The 15,799-nt window shown below is 60.5% G+C and overlaps 1 protein-coding gene across 1 annotated transcript in view; it reads right to left on the reverse strand.

Annotated features, from left to right (window-relative positions):
• The window catches only part of TARS2 (threonyl-tRNA synthetase 2, mitochondrial), a 42,941-nt gene extending 27,450 nt beyond the window's left edge, over positions 1 to 15,491 (reverse strand). The window contains exons 1-6 of the mRNA XM_066609242.1: positions 15,298 to 15,491; positions 9,933 to 10,025; positions 5,058 to 5,248; positions 4,861 to 4,984; positions 3,401 to 3,522; positions 2,422 to 2,539 (exon numbers count right to left, since the gene is read on the reverse strand). Of these exons, the coding sequence (XP_066465339.1) occupies positions 2,422 to 2,539; positions 3,401 to 3,522; positions 4,861 to 4,984; positions 5,058 to 5,248; positions 9,933 to 10,025; positions 15,298 to 15,348 (699 nt within the window). The 5' untranslated portion in view covers positions 15,349 to 15,491. The remainder of the gene's footprint in view (positions 1 to 2,421; positions 2,540 to 3,400; positions 3,523 to 4,860; positions 4,985 to 5,057; positions 5,249 to 9,932; positions 10,026 to 15,297) is intronic.
• Between the last annotated feature and the right edge of the window lie 308 nt (positions 15,492 to 15,799).

The raw sequence follows: 15,799 nt of genomic DNA on the forward strand, positions 1-15,799 counted from the left end.
TGAGTTACATCCTGTATTATACTCTAGAGCTGCACTCACTATTCTGCTGGTGGAGTCACTGTGTACATACATTACTTATCCTGTACTGCTCCTGAGTTACATCCTGTATTATACTCAAGAGCTGCACTCACTATTCTGCTGGTGGAGTCACTGTGTACATACATTACTTATCCTGTACTGATCCTGAGTTACATCCTGTATTATACTGCAGAGCTGCACTCACTGTTCTGCTGGTGGAGTCACTGTGTACATACATTACTTATCCTGTACTGCTCCTGAGTTACATCCTGTATTATACTCCAGAGCTGCACTCACTATTCTGCTGGTAGAGTCACTGTGTACATACATTACTTATCCTGTACTGCTCCTGAGTTACATCCTGTATTATACTCCAGAGCTGCACTCACTATTCTGCTGGTGGAGTCACTGTGTACATACATTACTTATCCTGTACTGCTCCTGAGTTACATCCTGTATTATACTCCAGAGCTGCACTCACTATTCTGCTGGTGGAGTCATTGTGTACATACATTACTTATCCTGTACTGATCCTGAGTTACATCCTGCATTATACTCCAGAGCTGCACTCACTATTCTGCTGGTGGAGTCACTGTGTACATACATTACTTATCCTGTACTGATCCTGAGTTACATCCTGTATTATACTCCAGAGCTGCACTCACTATTCTGCTGGTAGAGTCACTGTGTACATACATTACTTATCCTGTACTGCTCCTGAGTTACATCCTGTATTATACTCTAGAGCTGCACTCACTATTCTGCTGGTGGAGTCACTGTGTACATACATTACTTATCCTGTACTGCTCCTGAGTTACATCCTGTATTATACTCAAGAGCTGCACTCACTATTCTGCTGGTGGAGTCACTGTGTACATACATTACTTATCCTGTACTGATCCTGAGTTACATCCTGTATTATACTGCAGAGCTGCACTCACTGTTCTGCTGGTGGAGTCACTGTGTACATACATTACTTATCCTGTACTGCTCCTGAGTTACATCCTGTATTATACTCCAGAGCTGCACTCACTATTCTGCTGGTAGAGTCACTGTGTACATACATTACTTATCCTGTACTGCTCCTGAGTTACATCCTGTATTATACTCCAGAGCTGCACTCACTATTCTGCTGGTGGAGTCACTGTGTACATACATTACTTATCCTGTACTGCTCCTGAGTTACATCCTGTATTATACTCCAGAGCTGCACTCACTATTCTGCTGGTGGAGTCATTGTGTACATACATTACTTATCCTGTACTGATCCTGAGTTACATCCTGCATTATACTCCAGAGCTGCACTCACTATTCTGCTGGTGGAGTCACTGTGTACATACATTACTTATCCTGTACTGATCCTGAGTTACATCCTGTATTATACTCCAGAGCTGCACTCACTATTCTGCTGGTGGAGTCACTGTGTACATACATTACTTATCCTGTACTGCTCCTGAGTTACATCCTGTATTATACTGCAGAGCTGCACTCACTATTCTGCTGGTAGAGTCACTGTGTACATACATTACTTATCCTGTACTGCTCCTGAGTTACATCCTGTATTATACCCCAGAGCTGCACTCACTATTCTGCTGGTGGAGTCACTGTGTACATACATTACTTATCCTGTACTGATCCTGAGTTACATCCTGCATTATACTCCAGAGCTGCACTCACTATTCTGCTGGTGGAGTCACTGTGTACATACATTACTTATCCTGTACTGCTCCTGAGTTACATCCTGTATTATACTGCAGAGCTGCACTCACTATTCTGCTGGTAGAGTCACTGTGTACATACATTACTTATCCTGTACTGCTCCTGAGTTACATCCTGTATTATACCCCAGAGCTGCACTCACTATTCTGCTGGTGGAGTCACTGTGTACATACATTACTTATCCTGTACTGATCCTGAGTTACATCCTGTATTATACTCCAGAGCTGCACTCACTATTCTGCTGGTAGAGTCACTGTGTACATACATTACTTATCCTGTACTGCTCCTGAGTTACATCCTGTATTATACCCCAGAGCTGCACTCACTATTCTGCTGGTGGAGTCACTGTGTACATACATTACTTATCCTGTACTGCTCCTGAGTTACATCCTGTATTATACTCCAGAGCTGCACTCACTATTCTGCTGGTAGAGTCACTGTGTACATACATTACTTATCCTGTACTGCTCCTGAGTTACATCCTGTATTATACCCCAGAGCTGCACTCACTATTCTGCTGGTGGAGTCACTGTGTGCATACATTACTTATCCTGTATTATACCCCAGAGCTGCGCTCACTATTCTGCTGGTGGAGTCACTGTGTACATACATTACTTATCCTGTCCTGATCCTGAGTTACATCCTGTATTATACTCCAGAGCTGCGCTCACTCTTCTTTCCCACCTTAAACAGCTCCAGAAGCTCCTCCTGGGTCGCCTCCACTCGCTGGAAGGGAAGTCTCTGCCTGATGATCTCCTTGCAGGCCGCCTCCAGGTCAGGAAGGTTGATGCCCAGTGCAGCGCTGGAACACACAGGGGAAAGCGTGCGGGTCAGTATATGATGGGGGGACGTCTCCCTACATGGGTCACTACATCCCGGGGTGGGCAGCTGCCGCCCTCCATGCCCCCGGACCACCCGCTACAAAAAAATAAATCCATTCCCGCCATCTTCTCGCAGAGTCCGGATGAACATGAATGACGAAGAGTTTGTACGGAAAATCTACAGCAAGTCCAACCGTGTGAACACAGCCTGAGGCCGAGATCTGTCGCTGTGGGCGGCATGCGGTTACTGCATGACACTATCTGGGCACGCTGCACCGGCAAGGTGCGGACGGCCCGCGGCCCATCGGCAAGGTGCGGACGGCCCCGCGGCAAGGTGCGGACGGCCCCGCGGCAAGGTGCGGACGGCCCCGCGGCAAGGTGCGGACGGCCCCGCGGCAAGGTGCGGACGGCCCCGCGGCAAGGTGCGGACGGCCCCGCGGCAAGGTGCTGGCGGCCCATCGGCAAGGTGCTGGCGGCCCATCGGCAAGGTGCTGGCGGCCCATCGGCGCTCCGGCAAGGTGCGGACGGCCCGCGGCGCTCCGGCAAGGTGCGGACGGCCCGCGGCGCTCCGGCAAGGTGCGGACGGCCCGCGGCGCTCCGGCAAGGTGCGGACGGCCCGCGGCGCTCCGGCAAGGTGCGGACGGCCCGCGGCGCTCCGGCAAGGTGCGGACGGCCCGCGGCGCTCCGGCAAGGTGCGGACGGCCCGCGGCGCTCCGGCAAGGTGCGGACGGCCCGCGGCGCTCCGGCAAGGTGCGGACGGCCCGCGGCGCTCCGTTCATTCTTCTAAGCAGTTCTTGTCATTAGTATAAATAAGCCTTGCCGCACAATCCATGCCGCGTTACCTGCTGGCCAGGTGCATGTCATAGAAGAAGCCCTGTTCTATGCTGGGTCCGTGGCACAAGAGGCCCCCGTAGGTCTGTTCCAGAGCCGCCCCCAGGACGTGGGCACTTGAATGCCAAAATACCTGAAGGAGGACATAAAATACAAGTGAGCCCACAGAAGCATCAGCTGTCCCCACAGAACCCCTTCATAGAGGGGCCGTCTTATGTTCCATTCACTGACAGCAAACAGAGATCCTTACACTGGTGCAGGATCAGACAGATGAAGCGCGTCCCATTATGTATTAAAGGGGGTTCTCACCACAGCAAGTTACCCCCAGTCTGATGGGTGGGAGTCTGACGGCCGAGACCCCCGACCATTCCCAAGACTGCCGCCCTGGTATGCCTCCACTCACTCCAATGAGACCGAGGAAGATGCCAGAGTCTGCGGTGGTCTCACTGAAACGAATGGAACAGAAGCTACAAGCAAGTCCCCCGCTGCCCCCCAGGACTGCCGATAACTGGGGGTCATGGGAATGACTCTTTAACCCCTTCATGACCACAATACCCTTTTTGCTGCCCTCACTAATGGGCAGACATCTGTTTAAGGCAGTGGCTCGACTGACTGACAGCCCGGCTGCTGCCTCTGATCCTGGCAGTTTAACCCCTTACACGCCACAATCCATATTAACTGCAGCATTTAGGCATATATCGAGTAGGGGGCGCTTCCCATCTCCCATCTGCAGCGGGCAGTGCGATCGGAAGGTGCCAACAGGTGCCAATGGCGGCCGTAACGCCTCGCGAAGGGCTCCATATCTACCATGTAAGTTAGCTTATGCTCTGCTGGAGGCGGGGCCTGATAATAGGCTGCTGTCATAGGCTTAGTAAAATGCACTGCATAGGTAATGCAGTGTAGTATCCTAAAGAAGGAACGGCTGCATCTGCCTGTCCCCTGCAGGGACCGAAAAACCGTGTCAAAAAGTTGAATTTAAAAAAAAAAATAAAAAAAAAAACATTTTCCCCCCCACAAAAATCCTTTTTAAGTGGGTAACATCTAAAAGTTCTTTCTGTGCCGCACGGGGGGTGTCTGCTCCTGTGATGGCGAGGACCTGAGTTGGTTACATATTTAGCGCCAAACAGCATTACAAAGTAAATGACACAAGTACAAGGTGCCTTTAATTCCCCCCCCCAACGTAATAAAAAGCATTCCAAAAGTCACAGGTTCCCCGAAAAGGGAACGGTACCAATAAAAAGGTCAACTCTTCGCTCATAAATCGGCCCAACGCCCGGCGCTACGGAGGGGACTGCGGATGGAAGAAGACCGTACATGTCTAACCCGAAGTGGGTTTATAGAAAAGGTCGTCTTCTGTCGCCACATTGCCTTTAAGGGACAGTCAGCTGGTCCTGAAGGGGTTAATGTGCTGTTCCCAGAGACCAATACGATACTGCCACCTGCTGGTGAAGAGGTGAATGACAATACTCACATCTCGTCCTTCCTGGGAATCAAACGTGAGGAAGTGGAGCTCGGCGTCGTCTTCCAGGGGTCTATCCAGGTCCCACAGCGCACCGTTCACCCGAGCCGCTAGCATACTGTGCGCAGCGCCCGACCTGCCCAGAGAGTGGCGCTATAACTACACTGTACAGACTGAGGTGTGTGAAGGAGAGCGATCGGTCGGCTCACCTGGTCTGTACGGCTACGTCATAGGCGGTGGTCTTCCAGGACTCCGCACCCACCGTCTGCCCACCTGGTAAGGATATCCTAATCGGGCGGGACTCTCGCAGTATCCTGTCGGTGAGACCGGCCTCATAGCGCCCCCTGAGGGTCTCGAAGCACCCAAGCTGATGGCGGACAAATTCAGGCAGGACTGAAGACTGAAAAACATGAAGACCCCGTCAGGCTGATGTACAGTGCGTACCTGAGGGAATAGCACCAATGATGGACGGGCCGCAGGGGACGGGCGAGGGCGCACGGACGGGCGCCGGGCCGGCCGCGGGGGACGGGCGGGGGCGCACGGACGGGCGCCGGGCCGGCCGCGGGGGACGGGCGGGGGCGCACGGACGGGCGCCGGGCCGGCCGCGGGGGACGGGCGGGGGCGCACGGACGGGAGCTGGCCGCGGGGGACGGGCGGGGGCGCACGGACGGGCGCCGGGCCGGCCGCGGGGGACGGGCGGGGGCGCACGGACGGGAGCTGGCCGCGGGGGACGGGCGAGGGCGTACGGACGGGTGAGGGCCGCAGGGGACGGGTGAGGGCCGCAGGGGACGGGTGAGGGTGTACGGACGGGTGAGGGTGTACGGACGGGTGAGGGTGTACGGACGGGTGAGGGTGTACGGACGGGTGAGGGTGTACGGACGGGTGAGGGTGTACGGACGGGTGAGGGTGTACGGACGGGTGAGGGTGTACGGACGGGAGCTGGCAGCAGGGGACGGGTGAGGGCGTACTGACGGGAGCTGATGGCTGATACCTGGACTGGGGGGGGGGGTCATGGTCGGCGCACGTCTTACTGATACCTGGACTGGGGGGGTCATGGTGGGCACGTCTTACTGATACCTGGACTGGGGGGGGGTCATGGTGGGCGCACGTCTTACCGACACCTGGACTAGGGGGGGTCATGGTGGGCGCACGTCTTACTGATACCTGGACTGGGGGGGTCATGGTGGGCACGTCTTACTGATACCTGGACTGGGGGGGTCATGGTGGGCACGTCTTACTGATACCTGGACTGGGGGGGGGTCATGGTGGGCGCACGTCTTACCGACACCTGGACTAGGGGGGGTCATGGTGGGCGCACGTCTTAATGATACCTGGACTGGGGGGGGGGTCATGGTGGGCACGTCTTACTGATACCTGGACTGGGGGGGGTCATGGTGGGCGCACGTCTTAATGATACCTGGACTGGGGGGGGGGTCATGGTGGGCACGTCTTACTGATACCTGGACTGGGGGGGGGTCATGGTGGGCGCACGTCTTACCGACACCTGGACTAGGGGGGGGGGGGGGGGGGGTCATGGAGGGCGCACGTCTTACTGGTACCTGGACTGGGGGGGGTCAGGGGGTCATGGTGGGCGCACGTCTTACTGATACCTGGACAGGGGGGGGGGGGGGGGTTTATGGTGGGCGCACGTCTTACTGACACCTGGACCGGGGGGGGTCATGGTGGGCGCACGTCTTACTGACACCTGGACTGGGGGGGGGGTCATGGTGGGCGCAGGTCTTACCGATACCTGGACTGGGGGGGGGGGGGGGGTCATGGTGGGTGCACGTCTTACTGATACCTGGACGGGGGGGGGTCATGGTGGGTGCACGTCTTACCGATACCTGGACTGGGGGGGGGGGTCATGGTGGGTGCACGTCTTACCGATACCTGGACTGGGGGGGGGTCATGGTGGGTGCACGTCTTACCGATACCTGGACTGGGGGGGGGGGGTCATGGTGGGTGCACGTCTTACCGATACCTGGACTGGGGAAGTCATGGTGGGCGCACGTCTTACCGATACCTGGACTGGGGGGGGGGGGGGTCATGCTGGGCGCACGTCTTACCGATACCTGGACTGGGGAAGTCATGGTGGGCGCACGTCTTACCGACACCTGGACTGGGGAAGTCATGGTGGGCGCACGTCTTACCGACACCTGGACTGGACTGGGGGGGGGGGGGGTTCATGGTGGGCGCACATCTTACGGATACCTGGACTGGGGGGGTCAGGGGGTCATGGTGGGCGCACATCTTACGGATACCTGGACTGGGGGGGGGTCAGGGGGTCATGGTGGGCGCACGTCTTACTGATACCTGGACTGGGGAAGTCATGGTGGGCGCACGTCTTACTGACCTGGACAGGGGGAGTCATGGTGGGCGCACGTCTTACTGACACCTGGACTGGGGGGGGTCAGGGGGTCATGGTGGGCGCACATCTTACGGATACCTGGACTGGGGGAGGTCAGGGGGTCATGGTGGGCGCACGTCTTGCTGATACCTGGACTGGGGGGGGTGGTGGGGGGGGGGGGTCATGGTGGGCGCACGTCTTACTGATACCTGGACTGGGGGAGTCATGCTGGGCGCACGTCTTACCGACACCTGGACTGGGGGGGGGGGGGGGGGGGGCATGGTGGGTGCACGTCTTACCGATACCTGGACTGGGGGGGGTCATGGTGGGCGCACGTCTTACTGATACCTGGACTGGGGGAGTCATGCTGGGCGCACGTCTTACCGACACCTGGACTGGGGGGGGGGGGGGGGGGCATGGTGGGCGCACGTCTTACTGATATCTGGACTCGGGGGGGGGGGGGGGGGCATGGTGGGCGCACGTCTTACTGATACCTGGACTGGGGGAGTCATGCTGGGCGCACGTCTTACCGACACCTGGACTGGGGGGGGGGGGGGGGGCATGGTGGGCGCACGTCTTACTGATATCTGGACTCGGGGGGGGGGGGGGGGGCCATGGTGGGCGCACGTCTTACTGACACCTGGACTGGGGGGGGGTCATGGTGGGCGCACGTCTTACTGACACCTGGACTGGGGGGGGGGGGGGGGGTCATGGTGGGCGCAGGTCTTACTGACACCTGGACTGGGGGGGGGGGGGGGGGGTCATGGTGGGCGCAGGTCTTACCGACACCTGGACTGGGGGGGGGGGGGGGGGGGGTCATGGTGGGCGCAGGTCTTACCGACACCTGGACTGGGGGGGGGGGGGGGGGGTCATGGTGGGCGCACGTCTTACCGACACCTGGACTGGGGGGGGGGGGGGGGGGTCATGGTGGGCGCACGTCTTACCGATACCTGGACGGGGGGGGGGGGGTGGTCATGGTTGGCGCACGTCTTACCGATACCTCGACTGGGGGGGGGGGGGGCTGGTCATGGTGGGCGGACGTCTTACCGATACCTGGACTGGGGAGGGGTCATGGTGGGCGCACGTCTTACCGACACCTGGACTGGGAGGGGGGGGTGGGTACTGGTGGGCGCACGTCTTACTGACACCTGGACTGGGGGGGGTCATGGTGGGCGCACGTCATACCGATACCTCGACTGGGGGGAGGGGGGGGGGTCATGGTGGGCGCACGTCATACCGATACCTCGACTGGGGGGAGGGGGGGGGTCATGGTGGGCGCACGTCTTACCGATACCTGGACTGGGGGGGGGGGGTACACGAAGGCCGAGCGCAGGTAGACGAAGGCCGAGCGCAGGTAGACGAAGGCCGAGCGCAGGTAGACGAAGGCCGAGCGCAGGTAGACGAAGGCCGAGCGCAGGTAGACGAAGGCCGAGCGCAGGTAGACGAAGGCCGAGCGCAGGTAGACGAAGGCCGAGCGCAGGTAGACGAAGGCCGAGCGCAGGTAGACGAAGGCCGAGCGCAGGTAGACGAAGGCCGAGCGCAGGTAGACGAAGGCCGAGCGCAGGTAGACGAAGGCCGAGCGCAGGTAGACGAAGGCCGAGCGCAGGTAGACGAAGGCCGAGCGCAGGTAGACGAAGGCCGAGCGCAGGTAGACGAAGGCCGAGCGCAGGTAGACGAAGGCCGAGCGCAGGTAGACGAAGGCCGAGCGCAGGTAGACGAAGGCCGAGCGCAGGTAGACGAAGGCCGAGCGCAGGTAGACGAAGGCCGAGCGCAGGTACACGAAGGCCGAGCGCAGGTACACGAAGGCCGAGCGCAGGTACACGAAGGCCGAGCGCAGGTACACGAAGGCCGAGCGCAGGTACACGAAGACCGAGCGCAGGTACACCAAGGCGGCTCATTCACTGATTTGTTTCCAAAAGCTAATTCACTACTTAGTGTGACAAAGAGCCAAAGTCAGCCAGTCTGACTATACTGCGCCGCCGGCAGCCACGACCGTCAGGGACCTGACAGCCAACCTATGAAACCGGCAGCATGTGCAGCTGTCCCCGACAGACACTTGCCAGCAGACAGGAGTTACGGCTCCCGTTTCTACGCTGCCTCTCACTTACTGCGTCTCCTACGTGGTTTATAAGTCAGACGGGGGGGGGGGGGGGGGGGCGGCACTGCCAGTCGTCCAGGGCCGTGCCCCTCCAAACTTGTAGGCACGCCCCTCGCCCCGATGGTTGACAGCTCAGACTGGAGACACCGTGCAGGTTGGCGCTGCACCTTTGGCTTCAGTGTGTGCCATGTAGTCTGTAGGCTCAATGTCGCCACACACGGGCACTGAACCCGACATGCGAAGTTGGCACAGACTCACCACATCTGTAGCCTGAGCCGGAGGATGATCCCCGGGTGACGGGCGCATACAAGCGGGGAGGGGTGGAGCCGGACTTGGTACGGATACTGACTGACATAACAGATGGGACGCTGCGTTCACAGGGGACATTATCCCACGCGGGCTCCCAGACGGGCAGAACGCAATCATGTGAACGGGCGCGGGGACAGTCCAAGTTAGAAGAATCGCAGAGTGTCCCGTCCGCCGCAGGAGCTCGGCCTCCGATTGGCTGCAGCAGTCCGGTGGGACCTCCGCGGAGATGAAGCGCTGGATCGCCATGGAAACGAGCGGTTAAGTACGGCTTCTTATAAAAAGTTGCCCCTGAACATCCTGCTAAACGCAGAAGGCAGGCGGTGCCATTACCTCGGGGGTCCCGCGTCCGGCCGGCTCGCCCTCACCACCGTTCACATCGCCGCGGCCCGATCTCCACCGTCTGTCTGCGACTTCAGGCCGATCCTAGAAAACACCGGAAAAAGTTAGAAATCAACTAAATAAGTCGATTTATACAGATTATTCCACAAGATGCTGAAGAGACTCGCCGTCCGCCACCAGGGCGGCGCCGCTGCAACGGGCGACAGCTACATACAGTGATGAGGGCTGGGAACGACCCATGTGAACACCAAGGTGCACAGCCTGTCCGCCACCAGGGCGGCGCCGCAGCAACCGGCGACAGCTACATACAGCGCGGAGGGCTGGGAACGACCCATGTGAACACCAAGGTGCACAGCCTGTCCGCCACCAGGGCGGCGCCGCTGCAACCGGCAACAGCTACATACAGTGCGGAGGGCTGGGAACGACCCATGTGAACACCAAGGTGCACAGCCTGTCCGCCACCAGGGCGGCGCCGCTGCAACAGGCGACAGCTACATACAGTGATGAGGGCTGGGAACGACCCATGTGAACACCAAGGTGCACAGCCTGTCCGCCACCAGGGCGGCGCCGCAGCAACCGGCGACAGCTACATACAGTGCGGAGGGCTGGGAACGACCCATGTGAACACCGTGGCGCACAGCCCGTCCGCCACCAGGGCGGCGCCGCTGCAACCGGCGACAGCTACATACAGTGCGGAGGGGTGGGAACGACCCATGTGAACACCGTGGCGCACAGCCCGTCCGCCACCAGGGCGGCGCCGCAACGGGGTGACAGCATGTACAATGCAGAGGTCAAGGGCTGTAGACACCCCGGCGCAGTGCCATCTGCCATCAGTGTGCCGCCGCCGTAACGGGGCGACAGCTACATACAGTGCGGAGGGCTGTGAACGAGCCATGCGGACACCGCGGTGCACTGCCCGTCCGCCATCAGTGTGCCGCCACCGTAACGGGGCGACAGCTACATACAATGCGGAGGGCTGTGAACGAGCCATGCGGACACCGCGGTGCACAGCCCGTCCGCCATCAGTGTGCCGCCGCCGTAACGGGGCGACAGCTACATACAGTGCGGAGGGCTGTGAACGAGCCAAGCGGACACCGCGGTGCACAGCCCGTCCGCCATCAGTGTGCCACCACCATAACGGGGCGACAGCTACATACAATGCGGAGGGCTGTGAACGAGCCATGCGGACACCGCGGTGCACTGCCCGTCCGCCATCAGTGTGCCGCCGCCGTAACGGGGCGACAGCTACATACAATGCGGAGGGCTCTGAACGAGCCATGCGGACACCGCGGTGCACAGCCCGTCCACCATCAGTGTGCCGCCGCCGTAACGGGGCGACAGCTACATACAGTGCGGAGGGCTGTGAACGAGCCAAGCGGACACCGCGGTGCACAGCCCGTCCGCCATCAGTGTGCCACCACCATAACGGGGCGACAGCTACATACAATGCGGAGGGCTGTGAACGACTGATGCGGACACCGCGGTGCACTGCCCGTCCGCCATCAGTGTGCCACCACCATAACGGGGCGACAGCTACATACAATGCGGAGGGCTGTGAACGAGCCATGCGGACACCGCGGTGCACTGCCCGTCCGCCATCAGTGTGCCGCCGCCGTAACGGGGCGACAGCTACATACAATGCGGAGGGCTCTGAACGAGCCATGCGGACACCGCGGTGCACAGCCCGTCCACCATCAGTGTGCCGCCGCCGTAACGGGGCGACAGCTACATACAGTGCGGAGGGCTGTGAACGAGCCAAGCGGACACCGCGGTGCACAGCCCGTCCGCCATCAGTGTGCCACCACCATAACGGGGCGACAGCTACATACAGTGCGGAGGGCTGTGAACGAGCCAAGCAGACACCGCGGTGCACAGCCCGTCCGCCATCAGTGTGCCGCCGCCGTAACGGGGCGACAGCTACATACAGTGCGGAGGGCTGTGAACGAGCCATGCGGACACCGCGGTGCACAGCCCGTCCGCCATCAGTGTGCCGCCGCCGTAACGGGATGACAGCTACATACAGTGCGGAGGGCTGTGAACGAGCCAAGCGGACACCGCGGTGCACAGCCCGTCCGCCATCAGTGTGCCGCCGCCGTAACGGGGCGACAGCTACATACAGTGCGGAGGGTTGTGAACGAGCCAAGCGGACACCGCGGTGCACAGCCCGTCCGCCATCAGTGTGCCACCACCATAACGGGGCGACAGCTACATACAGTGCGGAGGGCTGTGAACGACCGATGCGGACACCGCGGTGCACAGCCCGTCCGCCATCAGTGTGCCGCCGCCATAACGGGGCGACAGCTACATACAGTGCGGAGGGCTGTGAACGAGCCAAGCGGACACCGCGGTGCACAGCCCGTCCGCCATCAGTGTACCACCGCCGTAACGGAGCGACAGCTACATACAGTGCGGAGGGCTGTGAACGAGCCAAGCGGACACCGCGGTGCACAGCCCGTCCGCCATCAGTGTGCCGCCGCCATAACGGGGCGACAGCTACATACAGTGCGGAGGGCTGTGAACGAGCCAAGCGGACACCGCGGTGCACAGCCCGTCCGCCATCAGTGTGCCGCCGCCGTAACGGGGCGACAGCTACATACAGTGCGGAGGGCTGTGAACGAGCCATGCGGACACCGCGGTGCACAGCCCGTCCGCCATCAGTGTGCCGCCACCATAACGGGGCGACAGCTACATACAGTGCGGAGGGCTGTGAACGAGCCAAGCGGACACCGCGGTGCACAGCCCGTCCGCCATCAGTGTTCCACCACCATAACGGGGCGACAGCTACATACAGTGCGGAGGGCTGTGAACGAGCCAAGCGGACACCGCGGTGCACAGCCCGTCCGCCATCAGTGTGCCGCCGCCGTAACGGGGCGACAGCTACATACAGTGCGGAGGGCTGTGAACGAGCCATGCGGACACCGCGGTGCACAGCCCGTCTGCCATCAGTGTGCCGCCGCCGTAACGGGGCGACAGCTACATACAGTGCGGAGGGCTGTGAACGAGTTATGCGGACACCGCGGTGCACAGCCCGTCCGCCATCAGTGTGCCGCCGCCGTAACGGGGCGACAGCTACATACAGTGCGGAGGGTTGTGAACGACCGATGCGGACACCGCGGTGCACAGCCCGTCTGCCATCAGTGTGCCGCCGCCGTAACGGGGCGACAGCTACATACAGTGCGGAGGGCTGTGAACGAGTTATGCGGACACCGCGGTGCACAGCCCGTCCGCCATCAGTGTGCCGCCGCCGTAACGGGGCGACAGCTACATACAGTGCGGAGGGTTGTGAACGAGCCAAGCGGACACCGCGGTGCACAGCCCGTCCGCCATCAGTGTGCCGCTGCTGCAACAGGCAACAGCTACATACAGTGCGGAGGGCTGTGAACGAGCCAAGCGGACACCGCGGTGCACAGCCCGTCCGCCATCAGTGTGCCGCCGCCGTAACGGGGCGACAGCTACATACAGTGCGGAGGGCTGTGAACGAGCCAAGCGGACACCGCGGTGCACAGCCCGTCCGCCATCAGTGTGCCGCCGCCATAACGGGGCGACAGCTACATACAGTGCGGAGGGCTGTGAACGAGCCAAGCGGACACCGCGGTGCACAGCCCGTCCGCCATCAGTGTGCCGCCGCCGTAACGGGGTGACAGCTACATACAGTGCGGAGGGCTGTGAACGAGCCAAGCGGACACCGCGGTGCACAGCCCGTCCGCCATCAGTGTGCCGCCGCCGTAACGGGGCGACAGCTACATACAGTGCGGGGGGCTGTGAACGAGCCATGCGGACACCGCGGTGCACAGCCCGTCCGCCATCAGTGTGCCGCCGCCGTAACGGGGCGACAGCTACATACAGTGCGGAGGGTTGTGAACGAGCCAAGCGGACACCGCGGTGCACAGCCCGTCCGCCATCAGTGTGCCGCTGCTGCAACAGGCAACAGCTACATACAGTGCGGAGGGCTGTGAACGAGCCAAGCGGACACCGCGGTGCACAGCCCGTCCGCCATCAGTGTGCCGCCGCCGTAACGGGGCGACAGCTACATACAGTGCGGAGGGCTGTGAACGAGCCAAGCGGACACCGCGGTGCACAGCCCGTCCGCCATCAGTGTGCCGCCGCCATAACGGGGCGACAGCTACATACAGTGCGGAGGGCTGTGAACGAGCCAAGCGGACACCGCGGTGCACAGCCCGTCCGCTATCAGTGTGCCGCCGCCGTAACGGGGTGACAGCTACATACAGTGCGGAGGGCTGTGAACGAGCCAAGCGGACACCGCGGTGCACAGCCCGTCCGCCATCAGTGTGCCGCCGCCGTAACGGGGCGACAGCTACATACAGTGCGGAGGGCTGTGAACGAGCCATGTGGACACCGCGGTGCACAGCCCGTCCGCCATCAGTGTGCCGCCGCCGTAACGGGGCGACAGCTACATACAGTGCGGAGGGCTGTGAACGAGCCATGTGGACACCGCGGTGCACAGCCCGTCCGCCATCAGTAAAGTAATAGACCTCCTCCCTCATCCCAGGAGCGCACCGACGCCGCGGTTCCGGTATGCGGTCTCATCGCCATTTTATGTAAACCGTCTCTCTTCGATGTCCTTCACATGGCGGATCCGGACTGATTCCACCCCAAATCTACATGCCGCCCGACGGATTTAAAATCTGTGTACAGGGAAAAAAGCAGCGTCCCTTCTGGACACGAATTCTGCGCCAATTCTGCCTGCGGCTGTGATGTTCGCATCGCCTGCCGATGTCTGCCGCCGATCACATGGAGAAATCCACGTCTGATCTCCCCGTCTGAACGCGCCATTATGTCCGCCATCAAACCCGAGCAGCGCGGCCGCCAGGGCTGCATACGTGGAACACGTGAAAGCAAATCCACGGATCAGCCGCACATTGGTGGCGCAGATGGAGGCGGAGTCCGGCGCAAAATATATTCCTCTAAGGAACGCCGCGTTACTTCGTGTTCTATAATATCGTTACTAAACGGCGGCGGCGGGGGGCGCCCGGCACACACAGGGTTAAGGCAGCAGCAGGGGGCGCCCAGCGGGGGGGGGGGGGGTGTCAGCACACACAGGGTTAAGGCAGCAGCAGGGGGCGCCCAGCGGGGGGGGGGGGTGTCAGCACACACAGGGTTAAGGCAGCAGCAGGGGGCGCCCAGCACACGCAGGGTTAAGGCAGCAGCAGGGGGCGCCCAGCGGGGGGGGGGGTGTCAGCACACACAGGGTTAAGGCAGCAGCAGGGGGCGCCCAGCACACACAGGGTTAAGGCAGCAGCAGGGGGCGCCCAGCGGGGGGGGGGGGTGTCAGCACACACAGGGTTAAGGCAGCAGCAGGGGGCGCCCAGCACACGCAGGGTTAAGGGGCACAGACCCTCGTGTATCGTGCAGGGAGGGGTCTCCTCAGCAGCGCCGGCAGCCTCATGTCCCCGGCACTCACAAGGGGGCAGCCATTACTGCCCAGCCACACCCCCACACCATGTGACCAGAGTGCGTCACATGACTGCACAACCAGCCCTCTCCTCCTTGCAGCCTCCGAGCCAAGACTGTGCTCTGCTGCCACCTAGTGGGGTCTATGGAGAACTGCAGGCAAGTCATCTGTTACCTTTAATATGCCTCACTACAAATGGTTTCCCACCTGGGGGGCTCTTTCACACATGCGCATTTTCAGTCCGTATTTTTTATGAACGCCATTGGTTTGCATCGCTGTATTCAGATCAACGGGGTTTTTAGCGTTAAAAAAAAAAAACGACAAGCCACTAATCGCACATTAAAGTCTACAGAATCCTGTAAAAATGCAGCGCACTTTATGCGTGTTGTCAGGAGGCGGCGGGGGGAATGAAACAACATTCATTGGGACTTCTTGCATTTTTTTT

This window comes from Eleutherodactylus coqui, chromosome 6 (genome assembly GCF_035609145.1).
Source record: "Eleutherodactylus coqui strain aEleCoq1 chromosome 6, aEleCoq1.hap1, whole genome shotgun sequence".
Classification (NCBI taxonomy): domain Eukaryota; kingdom Metazoa; phylum Chordata; class Amphibia; order Anura; family Eleutherodactylidae; genus Eleutherodactylus; species Eleutherodactylus coqui.